The sequence below is a fragment of the Myxocyprinus asiaticus genome, chromosome 29, assembly GCF_019703515.2.
Source record: "Myxocyprinus asiaticus isolate MX2 ecotype Aquarium Trade chromosome 29, UBuf_Myxa_2, whole genome shotgun sequence".
In the NCBI taxonomy this organism is placed as follows: Eukaryota; Metazoa; Chordata; class Actinopteri; order Cypriniformes; family Catostomidae; genus Myxocyprinus; species Myxocyprinus asiaticus.
Genome location: NC_059372.1, coordinates 3,747,505 through 3,765,122, shown reverse-complemented (window position 1 = coordinate 3,765,122; position 17,618 = coordinate 3,747,505). Strand labels below are relative to the sequence as shown.

Sequence of the window (17,618 nt, the reverse complement as noted above, 5' to 3'; positions counted from 1 at the left end):
GAGGGCGGGGCTACAGCGAGGATGACGCGAGCTCTCAGCCAATGAAATGAATCCCCGCCCCTTTTACCACTAGCAACCGGTTTTGATGCCGGAAGTATTCTTGGACGTTCAGCGGACACTTTTCGAGCTGTTTACTAGGATTAAAGATTATAATCTTATAAAATATATAGATTCAACTCTTAATTGAGAGGTGAGGCATTTAAAGTATGATTTCAATGCATGATATTGGAATTATGAAAACTGGTGCTTGTGGAAAATCTTATTTGAAAGATGTTATTATTGTATATCGCAGTTTGTCGTACTTCATTATATATAATATCCCAAAGATCAGAATAGCTTGTATTTTCACTAACAAAAAGTACTCAAATATGGGTTGTTTGTACATTTATTATGGCAATATAATTATTTACATGTGTACCGTGGCACATTATCAACACACCACGGCTGTTTTAAGACATGTAGCGCCGTTTCTTTACATTTACCATGGTAAAACCATGTCTGCTTATAGATATATATATATATATATATATATATATATATATATATATATATATATATATATACACCATGATAATACAATTTATTTTACATTTTTTTTTTTTACATATTACATATTTTACAAACCATGTTTATATATATATATATATATATATATATATATATATATATATATATATATATATATATATATAAACCATGTACACCATGACCAGAATACCAGAATACACCATGATAATAGAATTATAATTTTTTTTTTTTTTACATTTACCATGGTAAAACCATGTTGTTTATATATATATATATATATATATATATATATATATATATATATATATATATATATACATACATACACACCATGATAATACAAATATGTTTTACATTTACCATGTTAAAACCATGTTGTTTATATATATATATATATATATATATATATATATATATATATATATATATATATATATATATATATATACATACATACACACCATGATAATACAAATATGTTTTACATTTACCATGGTAAAACCATGTTGTTTATATATATATATATATATATATATATATATATATATATATATATATATATATATATATATACATACATACACACCATGATAATACAAATATGTTTTACATTTACCATGGTAAAACCATGTTGTTTATATATATATATATATATATATATATATATATATATATATATATATATATATATATATATATATACATACATACACACCATGATAATACAAATATGTTTTACATTTACCATGGTAAAACCATGTTTTATATATATATATATATATATACACACACACCATGATAATAGAATTATTTTTTTTTTTTACATTTACCATGGTAAAACCATGTTTATATATATATATATATATATATATATATATATATATATATATATATATACACCATGATAATAGCATTTTTTTATTATTATTTTTTTACATTTACCATGGTAAAACCATTTAAAAAAAGATATATATATATATATACACACACCATGATAATAACATTTTTTTTTACATTTACCATGGTAAAACCATGTTTATTTATTTATTTATTTTTTACATTTACCATGGTTATACCATGTTTTTGGACATGGCACCATCGTAGTGCCATGTTGTTGTTTGAAGTGCCTTGGATATGAATATTCATGCTATATGTTTTATTGCAACTTGTCCCATATTTAGCTGAGAATGCAATTATTGACATGTTTCAATCGGGCTTCAGGACTCTTCATAGCACAGAATCTGCATCACTCAAGGTTTTTAATGATATATTGTTGGCGGTTGACTCAGGGAAGGTGCTAGTCCTTATTTTGTTTGATCTAACGGCTGTCTTTGACACCAGTGATCATGGTATTTTTTACGGCGACTGGAAGATGAGGTGGGCGTTAAGGGTACAGCCTTGGACTGGTTTAAATCGTATTTAAAGGATAGATCTTTTTCAGTTTGTGTTGGTAATATGTTTTCTTCATCAGCTTCACTAAACAGTGGCGTACCGCAGGGATCCATTCTTGGGCCAATTTTATTTTCATTGTATATGTGTCCATTAGGCTAAATATTTCACAAATACAACATCTCTTATCATTTAGATGCTGATGATATGCAATTATATATTCCACTTGATCCAAGTGGCTCTCAATCTCTTTGCTCCTTAACACATTGATTAGAGCCTGGTTGGCTAGCATTTTTCTCCACCTTAATACTAATAAGACTGAGTGAATTGTCTTTGGATCTCCCTCTACCACAAAGGAGACTATAAGTAAGCTAGCCACTATTTCACTAAGCGTTTCTGATCAAGTAATTAAATAATTTGGGTGTTGTTTTGGACTCCGCATTAACACTTACCAGTGTCGTTAAAGCAGGTTTCTGTCAACTAAGAGTGATCTCTAAACTGAAGTCGATCCTTTCCATTAAAGACTTGGAAACCGTTATTCATGCATTTGTATCTTCATGCATTGACTACTGTATTTCGTTATATACTGGCATCTCTCAGTGCCAATTATCCCGTCTTTAGGATTTAGGATTCAATTTAAAATTGTTCACATTGTTTAATTTAATCTATTGGAAAGCATTTTGGTCAACTGCTGTTGATTTAAATGTGCTATAGAAATAAAATGTGTATTGTATTGTATATGAATATGGTAATCATTCAGTACCATGGTATTACCATTTGTTACCATCAATGTACCATTGTACTACCACAGTAGAGTAGCATTAAATTACAAACAACACGAATGTTGCATTTAGATCGTAGTTCAATTCTAAATTAAAAACTTTTGGCTGTTAAAGTGATTTTTGTGACATTTAAAGCAGATGTAAAGATGATCACATCATAATCTGAGACTTTTCTCCAAGTTTATTCCAAATAAATAACTCAAAAACCCACTAAATGAATGAATGAATGAATGGATAATTAAGATGATAAAGTTACATTTTGAAACACTGATCCTAAAAAAATGACCAGCAGGTGTCACACTTATATTTGTTTTTGTTCTGTTTGAGCCAATGAGTTTTTTCATAAGCCATGTATGATTTCAATAAATCTCATATTTTCCTCTCTACAAGCAGACATGAGTTCAAAACGACCCAAGAGCAGAGTGAGCAATAAAGTCAAGGAAAAGGGTAAGAAGAATATTCTGTCCAAATACAGAAACAGTAGTGAAACATGTCAAATGATCCTTTATTATAAGTCATAAGACAGATGTGTCACTGGACAGACCTTACATAGAGATCATAACTGAAAAGTACAAACTCTATGCATGCTATCTCTATTTATGGATGTAATCCCGAATTTAAGTCCAATGCATCTCCCTCTTAAATTTCATTTGCAGATAAAAAGAATGACAATGATTTTCCCTCCCCAGACGAGAGTGCACCAGAGTCTGGTAAGTGTCTTATAGTGTTCTGATCTGATTCAGGATATTAGTTATTTCAACTGAAGAAAAGAGATACGAATAACCTGGAATCAAGAAACTGTTGCTAATGAAATTAGATTAGATTAAAAAGCTTAAAATAGGCATATTAGGGCTCCAGTTAGACGTGATATCAGAAGAAAACATTTTTAAGTTCCTAAAATAATTTTTTATTTTCCAGTTTTTTCAAAAACCGCCATTGGTATGGTCCTATTAATGTCAAGCGTAATTTTTTGGATACTAAAATACTTTCCTGTATTTTGTGCATGGTTTTTGAGGACGAAGTCATGTCACACAACCTGTCCATGTTGGCTAGTTTCTACCAAGTGACAGATGAATTTGCACCAAAAATACCTTTCGCCTGAAACACCTGTTGTTGGATTGACATCAACAACAACAAAATGTTTCTGCTATTCTAATGATGCACAATTATAGTGGCAAGAAAAAGTATGTGAACCCACTGGGATTAGCTGGTTGCATTAATTAGTCATAAAATGTGATCTCATCTTCATCAAAATCACAAGTGTGCTTAAGATAACAACAAACAATTATAATCTTTCATGTCTTTATTGAACACATCCTATTAAACATTCAAAGTGCTGTGGAAAAAGTAAGTGAACCCCTGGATTTAATAACCAGTCAATCCTCCTTTGACATCAATAACCTCAAACAAGTGTTTCCGGTAGCTGCGGATTACACCTGCACAACGTTCAGAAGGAATTTTGGAGCATTCTTCTTTACAGAACTGCTTCAGTTCAGAAATATTCTTAGGATGTCCAGTGTGAACGGCTCTCTTAAGGGCTCATTCCACAACATCTCTATTGGGTTAAGATCTGGGCTCTGATTGGGACACTCCAAAAGATGGATTTTCATTTATTGAAGCCATTCTGTAGTGGATTTACTACGATGTTTACAGTCATTGACCTGCTGCATCACCCAACTTCTACTGAGCTTCAGCTGGCACACAGCCACCCTGACATTATCCTGTAGGATATCTTAATAAACTTGGGAATTCATTTTGCCCTCAATGTTGGCAAGCGGTCCAGGCCCCGATGCAGCAAAACAGCCCCAAATCATGATGCTCCCTCCACCGTACTTCACTGTTGGGATGATGTTTTTATGTTGGTATGTGGTGCCCTTTAACATCATACGTAGTTCTGCGTGTTCTTCCCAAACAATTCAACCTTAGTTTCATCAGACCACAAAACATTTTCCCAGTAGCATTGTGGAGTGTCAAGATGGTCTTTGGCAAACATCAGGAGCACAGCAATGTTTTTGTTGGAACGAAGCGGCTTCCTTCATGGTGTCCTGCCATGGACACCATACCTATTTTAATCTTTTCCATATAGTAGACTTGTGACCAGAGATGTTAACCAGTTCCAATGATTCCTTCAAGTCTTTATCTGTCACTCTAGGGTTCTTTTTTACCTCATTGAGCATTCTGCAGTGTGTCCTTTGAGTCATCTTGGCTGGACGGCCACTTCTAGAGAGAGTACCCATAGTACTAAACCATCTCCATTTATAGACTATTTGTCTAACTGTGGACAGGTGAATATCTCAGGTTAACTTTGTAACCTTTTCCAGCTTTATGCAAAGCAACAACATTTTTGATCATAGGTCTTCTGAGATCTCACTTTAGTGAGGCATAGTCCACATCAGTAGATGCTTCTTGTGAATAGCAAACTCAAAGTGTTTGAGTGATTTTTATAAGTCAAAGTAGCTCTAACCCACACCTCCAATCTCATTGGAGATGTTTGCCAACTCCTGACTCTAATTAGCTTTTGTTGACATCATTAGCCTAAGGGTTCAAATACTTTTTTCAGCCTGCACTGTGAATGTTTGAATGATGTATTCAATATGTACAAGGACGATACAATAATTTGTGTTATTAGTTAAAACAGATTGTTTTTGTTCATTATTGTAACTTAGATGAAGATCAAACCAGGTTTTATGACAAATTTATATATAAATGCAGGTAATTCCAAAGAGTTCACATACTTTTTTTTTTGCCATTGTATACTGTATGGTTATTTGAATTGTATTATTTGCAATTGGCATTGTTTTCTTTCAGTGGCCCCATCAAAACAGACCTGCAACATATTTTTGTGTCACATCCCACCAGTTGAAAACTACTAATCTGGCTCTTTTCAGCATGAATCTACTTTTTATTTTCCATTCATCCAGGAGTTGTGATCAGATATACTGAGACACAAACATCACGTCTGGAGGCACGTAGTCAGACATCCTTTTTTCCAGTCTTTTGTCCTCAGACATCCAGATCGGATCTCTTTAGATGACATACATTGATATGGCCAGGTCTAAGGGGGGCTAGGGGGGCATTGCCACACACAGTATCACAGTATGCACATTTCAACATACTTTTAAAGAAACAGCTCACCCAAAAATGCAACTTATTCCATTATTTACTCACCCTCATGTCGTTCCAAACCCGTTTGACTCTCTTCTGTGGAACACATAAGGTGTTCTTGGTCATACAATGAAAGTGAATGGGGACTGGGATGGGGAGCTCCAACACTGACAAAAGTTCCCCATAAAAGTATCATAGTAGATCATTTGATTTGATTTGTATTTTATCCGGTCATGCGGCAGAACAGAAAACCTGCTTACTTACATGAAGTTGCTTGTAAACACATGTTCCTGTTCTGAGGGACTCTGTCTGGCCTTTGAAGAGGCAAACAGCTTCACACACTATGTTATTAAGTTAAACTATGTTTACTGACGTTCACTGATCTTGGATCTGGTAAAATGGACTTCAGATAGAGCTGTTATCTGTGGATTTACTGCAGTACAGTATGTGACACAGGTCTGCTTTGATCTCAGATCAGTAGCTGTGACTGTTATCAAGATAAAACAAGATTTGTCTGAAATTTTCTGTTGTAATAAAAGAGTTTGATGTACTGTGTGACACACTGAAACTTACAGAACTCATTTACTTATAGAGGCCTTAAAGGTACAGTAGCAAAAATTAAAAGGGGTCAGAGAATGTGTGAAAAATAGTATGAAAAACTAAATTATGACTGTTTTTAGTGTAAGAATCCATGACTAACATTACAAGTAGAGGCAGATCGATAGCGGATTTTGCCGATACCGATAACTAAGGCCGATAACTGACTAATCTGCCAATATTTTTAATAATCGATTTATAGAATGCAACAACAAACAAACAAACAAACAAAAAAAATTCTTAGTCTTTCAATTAGTCTTTTTTTTTTTTTTTTACTATCAGCAACTATTCCAAAAAGCAACTATTGGCACTGATTAATCGGTAAAACCGATATATCAATCTAGAAAATTTTAGAATATGGCCCAAATGCTATATTCTTTTGAAATGGCTAAAAATGTATCCTTGATAGAAAGACCATATTTTCTTAACAAAGTTTTTTATAATATTAGTTATTTTATGAAAGTGTGACTCTTCCCCCCCATAGCTCCCCCCGACTATATCTTCCCTCTGGTCCTGACTTCCGCTACACAGGAGCTATTCGGTTGTCGGACAGATGAGGATGTAACCGGGGAAAACCCTTACAAGTTGTTAAAGAAAGAAGACATCATACAGGACCTGAAGACTCGAGCGGCCGTGTCTGACTTCAGTCCTGTTAAACACACAGTGCTGGTGAGATTCTGAAACTGATCTGGTGTAGTTTAGTGGTTAAAGATCTGTTCTAGTAACTCTTAATCATTGACATCAAATTACTCCATATTACAATGTAATTTAACATGTGTTAACATGCTCTATTTTTATTCTGTTTCTTTATTCTGCTCTGTTCTATTTTGCTATGTTCAATTCTATTCTGCTTCTATTCTATCCTGCTCTGTTCTGTTCATTTCTATTCTGCTGTTCTATTCTGTTCTGCTCTATTCTATTCTGCTCTGTTCAATTCTATTCTGCTCTATTCTATTCTATTCAGCTCTATTCTATTCTGCTCCATTCTATTCTATTAAATTCTGTGCTGAACTATTGTATTCTACTGTTCTATTCTATTCTGCTTTGTTCTATTCTATAGTATTCTGCTCTGTTAAATTCTATTCAGCTTTGAACTATTCTATTCTGCTGTTCTTTTCTATTCTGCTCTGTTCTATTTTGCCCTTCTATTCTGTTCAATTCTGTTCAGCTCTATTCTATTCTGCTCTGTTCAATTCTATTCTGCTCTGTTCTATTCTAAAGTATTCTGCTCTGTTCAATTCTATTCTGCTCTGTTCTATTCTAAAGTATTCTGCTCTGTTCAATTCTATTCTGCTTTGAACTATTCTGTTCTGCGTTGGTCAATTCTGTTCAGCTCTATTCTATTCTGCTCCATTCTATTCTATTAAATTATGTGCTGTACTATTGTATTCTACTATTCAATTCTATTCTGCTCTGTTCTATTCTATAGTATTCTGCTCTGTTCAGTTCTATTTTGCTTTGAACTATTATATTCTGCTTTGGTCAATTCTATTCTGCTCTGTTCTATTTTGCCCTTCTATTCTGTTCGGCTCTATTCTATTCTGCTCTGTTCAATTCTATATTATTCTGCTCTGTTCAATTCTATTCAGCTCTATTCTATTCTGCTCCATTCTATTCTATTAAATTATGTGCTGTACTATTGTATTCTACTATTCAATTCTATTCTGCTCTGTTCTATTCTATAGTATTCTGCTCTGTTCAATTCTATTCTGCTTTGAACTATTCTATTCTGCTGTTCTTTTCTATTCTGCTCTGTTCTATTTTGCCCTTCTATTCTGTTTGGCTCTATTCTATTCTGCTCTGTTCAATTCTATTCTGCTCTGTTCTATTCTATATTATTCTGCTGTGTTCAATTCTATTCAGCTCTATTCTATTCTGCTCCATTCTATTCTATTAAATTCTGTGATGTACTATTGTATTCTACTGTTCTATTCTATTCTGCTCTGTTCTATTCTATAGTATTCTGCTGTTCAGTTCTATTCTGATTTGAACTATTCTATTCCACTTTGGTCAATTCTATTCTGCTGTTCTATTCTGTTCTTCTATATTCTATTCTTCTCTGTCAGTTATATTCTGCTCTGTTCTATTTTGTCCTTCTATTCTGTTCAACTCTATTCTTATTTGTACTATTCTATTCTGTTCAATTCTATTCAGCTCTATTCTATTCTGCTCTGTTCAATTCTATTCAGCTCTATTCTATTCTGCTCTGTTCAATTCTATTCTGCTCTGTTCTATTCTATAGTATTCTGCTCTGTTCAGTTCTATTCAGCTCTATTCTATTCTGCTCTGTTCAATTCTATTCTGCTCTGTTCTATTCTATAGTATTCTGCTCTGTTCAGTTCTATTCAGCTCTATTCTATTCTGCTCCATTCTGTTCTATTAAATTCTGTGCTGAACTATTGTATTCTACTGTTCTATTCTATTATATTCTGCTCTGTTCTATTCGATAGTATTCTGATCTGTTCAATTCTATTCTATTCTGCTCTATTCTATTCTATTGTATTCTGTTCTATTCTATTTTTCTCTGTACTATTCAGTTCTATTTAATACTGAATGTTATGGTATAAAGTTGTGGTACTGTTATATTCTCTACAGAGTAGTATAGTTTTGATAAAGTCTGTACTACTCTGTTCTATTCTGCTCGATACTAATCTGTTTTATCCTGCTGTTCTATTCTGTTATGTTTAATTCTATTCTGCTTTGTACTATTCTATTCTGCTCTGTTCTATACTATTCTGTTTCTCTCTTCTTTTGTTCTGTTCAATTATATTCTAATTTGTAATATTCTATTCTACAATTCTATTTTATTCTGCTGTGTACTACTTTATTCTTTCATTATATTCTATTCTGCTCTGTCCTATTCTGTTTAATTATCTTCTGCTCTATTCTGTTCTATTCTGTATTATTTTCTACTCTGACCAACATCATCTGCACAACTCACAGTGTTGCACACAGAAGTCATTATGCACCACACGCAGATCTCCACACAGTGTTTGTTGTTAGTGTGATGATTAAACCTGTCTGTTTCCTGCAGGAATATCCTGAAGATGAACTTCTGCTGGTGTTTGACAGAGACTTCACATACGGCCAGAGCTTCTACCTGGTGCTCACAGCAGAGGCCAAAGAGAACATACTGAAGGTGAGGACACGTCACAACACACACAGACAGACAGATCGATTTGTTTAACAGTGTACAACTGTGTTCGTAGCCATCAGTACAAGGTGATGATGAGGTGGTGATGGAGGATGAAGAGGAGGAGGAGATAATGCCAAAAACTCCAGAGTCTCATCCGTGGATTTCTCTGGGAAGTGAGCAGGAGATCGAGGAAGAGTCGCTCACAGATTCCAGACCCAAAGTAAGAGAAAAACACATTAATATTAAAAACTGAAGTGTGTCATTTCTGCACCACCAAACTGAATTACATTAATTTTCAAACAGCTTTCCCAAACATTACTCTCATCTTCCTTTAGTTGAACAAACAAATTGTTCAACCCCTTAACTCACTCTATTGGTTGAGTCAATGTTGCTCAAACAGAGGAATATTTTGATAGCACCACAGAGACACAGTGTTCATATTCACCAGCCTCAGTGGTTCGTTTTGTTTTGAGTTTTTTGTTCTATAAATGTGTCATGTTTGAGATTACAGGGCATTACTGTACCTGTCTCTCTCTCTGTCCAGCTCAGATATAAGATCTCTCGTCTGCTGCGAGACTTCGGCGCTCCGGTGCGTTTCTCTGATTGCAGCGCTCTGGACGGGAAGGAAGGATTTGTGGAGTGCCCATCATACCAGGACAAGAGCTTCAGTATCAGAGAGCTGCAGAGACACACGAGCGTTCAGGCCACCAGCAACATCAAACACTCCTCCACACAGACACTGTGGTATATTTCAACAAATAAAATGGTGTGTACAGTGATACAACCCAACCCTTCATACCTTGATGCACTGAGAGATGGTCATGTGTTACAGGAAGTACCCAAAGAACATGTGTACTCAGTATGAGCCCAGAGAATTCAGCGCTGACGAGAAAGAAAATCACCTGCAATCTGAAAATCTGAAGAATTTCATCAAATCTGTTGTGATAAGGTACAACACACAACATTTTTTCAAAGTAAGTTGGAATCACATTGACTTGTGGCTTCCACTAAACTATCTATAATCACTTAACCTCTTAAGATGATCTGTCTGTTAAGGTTTCTACATTATTGTTACATATCAGATTCTTTATAGAGGAAATGAATGGTATTTTTACTTCTGGAACCGTGTGTTGAGCTCCACTCTCTGGTGTGTGTCAGGTTTGAAATGGCCCTGCAGCAGAATCACATCATGAATGTGTTTTGTGATGACTGGGTGGCGCTGTGTGAAGACGAGAGCACACTGACGGGAAAAACAGAAACACAGCTGAAGGAATATCAGTCGTTCACTGACCTCCACTACAGCAGAGAGAAGACCATCAGTCACATCCAATGGCATCCTACCATCAGCGGTCAGAAACACTGTCCATCTGTATTGCTAAATTGTTTGTAGTTTAGCTGCGGACATTAAAAATAATGCAAAATAAGTAAAATGAAGTAAAAAACAAAACTGCAACTGAAGTAAACATATAAAAGTAACAAATAAAAAACGTATAGTGCAAAACAAAACAGCAAACACAGTAAAAACCGAAAGCAAAACTAAAAAAGCCAATCATTAACAAACAAGCATGTGCAAAACAAAAGCAAAGCAAAAAACAAACAAACAAACAAACAAAAAACAACACAAAAGCATTAAAAAGCAAAGCAAAACAAAAAGCAAAAAAAATAATAAAAATAAATAAAAGCATAAAACCCTTATGCAAACTAAAGCAAAGCAAAAAAGTAATAAAAAAACAAACAAGCTGAAGTAGAACAAAAATCAAGTCTAAACAAAAGAAAAAGAAAAAAGAAAAAACTAAGCAAAACAAAAATAAAACAAAAGCAAAGCAATCCAAAACAAACCAAAACAAAGGCAAAGCAAAGAAAGCAAAAGCAAAGCTAAACAAAATCCAAAAGCAAAACAAAAGCAAAACAAAAACCAAAAGCAAAGCAAAACTAAAGCAAAAGGAAAAGCAAAGCAAAGGTAAAGCATTAAAAATCAAAGCATAAAAAACTTATGCAAAACAAAAGCAAAACAAGTAAAACAAAAAACAAAAGCAAAGCAAAATAGTTAAAAAAGCAAAGCAGAACAAAAAACAAAAGTTAAACAAAAGCAAAGCAAAAGAAAAGAAAAGCAAAAACAAAACAAAACAAAACAAAAAACAAAAGTTAAACAAAAAAGCAGAGCAGAACAATGCAAAACAAACCAAAAAAAGAAAAACATTTTTTCAATTAAAATGAGCAAAATATTATTTAGTGTAAACTAATAAAGTACCACTAAGAAAAATGAATTAATGAAGTTAATTAATTAATGTAATCAAACATAATTAACAAGGGTACAGAAAACCAGAAAAATGCAATATACCAATATCTGTAATGTTGTTGTACATTAATTCTGCATAATAAATGTGTGTGTTCGTGTCAGGTGCAATTGCAGTGGCCATGACAGAGAGAATGTCTTTTGAGGAACGGATTGATAACTCCACTAAACTCATGTTAAACCCATCTTACATTCTCTTCTGGAGCTTCAGTGACCCCATAAACCCACAGGTAACCTTCATCATCATCACAGATTGAGGTTCAGCAAGTTTCAATATTTCAGCTGATGATTTTATAACACAGTATAAGGGTCCAGTAAAGTTGATGTGATGTATTGAGTGTAATAAGAGCAGCTTTGAAATCAAACCGTTCACAGCTCGTTCTTTGTTTTATTTAGTGTTTATTTCTTGCAGCTGAAGTTGGAATCTCCTGATGATGTTCTGAGCTTCCAGTTCTGTCCGTCAGACCCAAATATCATCGCTGGCGGCTGCTTGAACGGACAGGTGCTCTCTTACTTTATCCTAATTCTCACTGTCTCCTTCTTTTGTCTATCTTTAACTCTCCATCATATGATATGCTTCATATCAGCTGAAATTACTTATTTCTAATCTTTCGATTCTTTCCTTTGATGGTAAAAAAAAAATGGCTTCCAATGGCTTTGACAAAACAAAGTCCCGTTTAATAAAACCACAGCTGATTCAAACAAAATACATTATGTTTTGATTATAATAATGACCAGAATGTTCCAGGTTCCATTTAAGTTAAGCTATATGTCCAGCATCTTTAACATGCTGTCAATTAACACAGAAAATAATTTGAACTCATCCCTCATGTTGAAAAAACAAATATTGTGTTTACAGTTATGCACTTACAATGGAAGTCTATGGGGGGCAGGAAATTGCACCTAATAACAAACAGTTTGTAATGGAAGAATTGAGTCTAAGTCTTATTATTTTCAACAGCACGCCACAAAAACTGTCCATACTGTATGTAATGTAAATGTAAATGTATAACTTGTGTTTACAGGTAGTATTATGGGATATCTCTGCACACATAGAGAGACTGCAGGGCACCCGTAGTGGTGACAAAAACACCATAAACACACTAGTAAGTTACACATACAAATGAAATACACTAAATACATTAAATATACATACACACACACACACACACACACACACACACAAACATCTCTTATGTAACTTGACACTCACTGTCACAATGAACCATATGGTGTCATTAGATCACCTGTGTGTGAGTGTGTATGTGTGTGTGTGTGTGTATGTGTGTGTGTAAACAGCCGTAATTCAGAGACTCTCTCTAGCTGTCATTCACAGTAGGTCATGTAACCTCTGAGTTCACCTGTTTATAGCTAATTTAATTAACTGAAGCTTAACTGATCCCTATAAACACAATTACACAATCACTGAAAATTAGATTGGTGGATATTAACACTTTTAGCTGCACGAGAAAAAAAATACTTTAGTATTTTAAACTAAGGTCATTACCAACACAAAATAGGTGTCGTTTGAAAGCTTAGAAGCGTTACTACACAATGCATGTAGACATTATGACCAAAACTGAACAAGTGCTTTGAAATCTGCAGACAAATCAGAAGAGTTCAGTTTTGATATTTTCTAAAAACAGTTGCACTGTACATATTATTGCATTCAGTAAAAACATCAAACTGATCAAATAGTCATGTGTCATATGTTGTTGGAAAGCTCTCAAAGAGTAGAATACAACCAGCCTATTTGTGTTACTCACAATACACAAAAATATAGCGAGTAATAGCTAAATATATGTCTTTGATAATTATGTTGGTGTTGCTTATATGCCACTTTTTTGATTATAAATTCACAAAAAATAAACGGAACATAAAATATCACAACATTATTTAGAGGATGTGATTATCTTTCAAACGAGTCCACACACAAGATAAACAGATGCATAGATCATTAGATAATCCACATGAAGCACAATGTTACATATGGCCACCAGCAGATAGCGTCAAATACATGACACAGACTCAATGATGACTCAAATGACACAGAATGAAACTCATTCTGTGAAATCTCATTACTAAAATCATGTCTGCATGCTGTGCAAACCTTTAGTCATTGTTGTGTTTGCATGTGTAACTTGACACTCACTGTCACAATGAACCATATGGTGTCATCAGATCACCTGTGTGTGAGTGTGTGTGTGTGTGTGTGTGTGTGTAAACAGCCGTAATTCAGAGACTCTCTCTAGCTGTCGTTCACAGTAGGTCATGTAACCATAGCTAATTTAATTAACTGAAGCTTAACTGATCCCTATAAACACAATTACACAATCACTGAAGATTAGATCGGCAGATATTAAAGGTGTGTGTTTATTTAGCTATACTTAATGTACAAAATTGTACCCAGAACTGAGCTAAATCTGACAAAATGGCAAATTTGGGGAAATTTGGGATGTCCTCATTTGGAGAAAAAAAAATAATAATAATGATTTTCTTTGTATTATTTTAAAAATGTTAAACGTTTTCCTTTTGCGTTAGAGTTGGTTTGCAGTCATTGGGGTGTTTCTTCAACTTGGAGCATTTTTAGCACTGTGGACTTCAAAAAAGTCTTGTTAAAACATTTTTCACACTCTCACTAATTGATTTAATTAGTCTACTAACAATGTCCAACAGTGTCTGTACATGCATCACAGGAGATTTATGTCATTTGTCGTGTCATTTCCAGCATATCTCAAATTCTGTATTGTATATAATAGAATTCTGTGTTGGAAATGACGCCACGCCTGTGGGACGGTCGTAATTTTTGAAAAACTGATTGAAATGATTTTGAAATGGTTTGTTATTTATCATCATTATACTCTTAAAAATGTAATAACTTGTATATTTATAATGTATTTTCATAGCTCAATATTAAACTGGGTCTGGGACTAAAACAGTAAAATCTATACATAAAAGACATTTAAAAAGTACCTAAAATAAATGATGAAGGCCTGGTAAAACATTTCCAAGTCAGTTTTAATGTGACCCTCATATAACAAATAAGACAATAGTTAAAATCTGTTTGTTTTAATAAAAGAAAATCAACCCCTGGGACATGAAAGCGCTCAAAGTTGAAGAAACATCCTTTCAATAGTTCTATATAAAAACAATAGATAATATTCCCCATATTGTGTGAGTGTGTTTGTGACTGCAGGACAAATCGAATGATCCTCCAGTGGTGCGGTATTGTGCTGTGTCTGGAATAGAGAATGGACACAAAGCTCCGATCACAGATATCCAGTGGCTGCCGGAAACTTTTGAGGTACACGCGGGCGGTCAACTACTGAATACTGTCCTCTACATAGAATTACAACAGATGGCTTGATGAAGCATGCACAATAAGGCCAGGAACATTTATTAAGATCAATTGTGATTTCATCTTGACTTTAGGCAGCTAGATTTAGTGATGGCACATTTCTTTTTCAATTTTTTGTTCTCTCTCTCTCTCTCTGTCTCAGGTGTCCAGATTAGGGATTCCAGAGGAAAACACAAGTCAAATCAGCGTTCAGATTGTCACATGTGCTCCTGACTGGTGCTGTAACATAAATCTACTCTACACCGCACAGATACATTCATTTTTTTTTAATTCTAGTGTCATATCAAACTGTCTCATTGTGTGTGTTTTAGCTGTGTGATGTTCTGGGATCTACGGGCTCCACACGTCACGTCTCAGTCTCTGACGGAAACGAGAAATCAAAGGAAAACAGAGGAAAGGCCTCTAGAAAACCCTCACGGCGTTCCGAATACATTCAAACACCTCAACCTGACCTGGAAACCTTTTATACGAGTACATAATACACACATATTGAGTTAACGGTCTAATAGCAAATTAGTTTTGAATAAACATTGCATCTCTGTTCGGTTAAATGGTGTTCTCTCTGTCTGCTGTAGGTCTCGTTACCAAAGATAGGCACTAGTGGTGAATACAGTCCTCTTAAATTCAGTTTGAGAGATAATACTGTCGACTACCCTATAGGTGAGATAACATCTTATCCTGTTCTCTCCTATCTGTCTGATCAGATAGTATATCCTATCAGGTACAAGGGTTTTATCAGTTGCTTCATGCCTAAAAGGTTGAGAGGCAAAATAGTTTATAATGAGGCTTGTTTTCAGAGAATATATCTTGAATAAAGTCAGCAAATGGTGTTTTCTTGTTTTAAGCATAAATCTTACCATATTAAGTAAGGTTTATGCTTGAAACAAGACTTAATTCAATATTTATTCATTGAAAAAAGATGTTTAGATTTTTTTTTTAATGCAAAGCAAGACAATTACTAGTTAAAGGGATAGTTCACCAAAAATAAAAATTCTGTCATCATTTACTCACCATGTTGTTCCAAACCTGTATGATATTCTTCTGAAGAACATATATGTAGAATCAGAATGAGCTTTATTGCCAAGTGTTCTCGTGCACATAAGGAATTCCTTTTTGGTGGTAGGACAAACGAGTGCACACAGAACATTACAGTGAGACACAGAATATAAAACAATGTTAGAGTATAAACAGACATACAAATAATAATAGGACATGTAACAGAATGGCATATGTACATGTGCAAGTGGTAATGTATATGCAAGGTAGGTGTATGTACAGTTATTGAATTAAGTCTGAGTGGGTTTACATATGTACATGAGATATGTATTTACATTATTGCACTATGGGGGAGTCCTGAGGCAGTTTAATTTTTCATGTGGAAAATGGCCTGAGGGTAAAAACTGTTCTTGTGCCTGGGTGTTCTGGTGCTGAGTGCTCTGTAGCGCCAGCTAGAGGGCAACAGTTCAAATAGGGAGTGGGCAGGGTGCGTGGGGTCCAGAGTGATTCTACCTGCCACTTTGGTGAATTAAAGTACCAATTTCCTTCCGAAACAGCAAAATTTGTACATTATTCCAAACTTTTGGCCGCCAGTGTAGCTTCTTTTAACCACTCTGATTTCCTTAGTCAGTGTGTTTCTGGCCTGGTTTTACAAGATTTGATCCCTGCTTCTGTAAGCATTCAGAGTTTTCCTGTAAACCATGGTTTATCATTATTGAATGATAAAAATGTCCTAGTAGGAATGCACATATCCTCACAGAAACTGATATATGATGTCACAGTATCTGTGAGCTCATCCAGATCTGTGGCTGCAGCTTCAAAAACACTCCAATCAGTGCAGTCAAAGCAGGCTTGTAGTTCCAGCTCTGCTTCATTGGTCAACTCTTTACAGTGCTTACTACAGGTTTAGCAGATTTTAGTTTCTGCTTGTAGGTTGGGAGAAGATGAACCAGACAGTAATCAGAGACTCCTAAAGCTGCACATGGGACAGAGCGATATGCATCCTTTACAGTGGTGTAGCAGTGGTCCAGTATATTTCTGTCTCTGGTGGGGCGTGTGATGTATTGTTTGTATTTTGGCAGTTCACGGGTGAGGTTAGCTTCTCAGAATCTCCCAGAATAATAATAAGTAAGTCCAGGTGTTTTTGCTCCATGTCTGTGATGTGATCAGCCAGCTTTTGCAACGCTGTGTTTACGCGCGCTTGTGGCGGGATATAAACACTCACCAGAATAAACAAGAAAAACTCCTGCGGTGAGTAGAAAGGCTTACAGTTGATGAAGAGCACTTCTAAATTAGGACAGCACATCTTCTTCAACGCTGTTACATCTGTACACCAACTTTCGTTGATGTAAAATCATGTTCCACCGCCTCTCATTTTCCCCGATGATTCCGCAACGCAATCTGTTCTGAGCAGCAGGAAGCCCAGCAGAT

General features: G+C 34.8%; 1 protein-coding gene across 1 annotated transcript in view; it reads left to right on the top strand.

The window, feature by feature from the left end:
* Window positions 1-119: 119 nt before the first annotated feature.
* Window positions 120-17,618, top strand: part of dnai3 (dynein axonemal intermediate chain 3) — a 29,535-nt gene continuing 12,036 nt past the window's right edge. Inside the window, exons 1-16 of the mRNA XM_051661418.1 lie at window positions 120-190; window positions 3,093-3,146; window positions 3,356-3,409; window positions 6,886-7,070; window positions 9,436-9,540; window positions 9,611-9,757; window positions 10,082-10,281; window positions 10,370-10,486; window positions 10,696-10,886; window positions 11,939-12,063; window positions 12,246-12,335; window positions 12,859-12,939; window positions 15,030-15,137; window positions 15,334-15,407; window positions 15,503-15,662; window positions 15,767-15,851. Of these exons, the coding sequence (XP_051517378.1) occupies window positions 3,095-3,146; window positions 3,356-3,409; window positions 6,886-7,070; window positions 9,436-9,540; window positions 9,611-9,757; window positions 10,082-10,281; window positions 10,370-10,486; window positions 10,696-10,886; window positions 11,939-12,063; window positions 12,246-12,335; window positions 12,859-12,939; window positions 15,030-15,137; window positions 15,334-15,407; window positions 15,503-15,662; window positions 15,767-15,851 (1,774 nt within the window). The 5' untranslated portion in view covers window positions 120-190; window positions 3,093-3,094. The remainder of the gene's footprint in view (window positions 191-3,092; window positions 3,147-3,355; window positions 3,410-6,885; window positions 7,071-9,435; window positions 9,541-9,610; window positions 9,758-10,081; window positions 10,282-10,369; window positions 10,487-10,695; window positions 10,887-11,938; window positions 12,064-12,245; window positions 12,336-12,858; window positions 12,940-15,029; window positions 15,138-15,333; window positions 15,408-15,502; window positions 15,663-15,766; window positions 15,852-17,618) is intronic.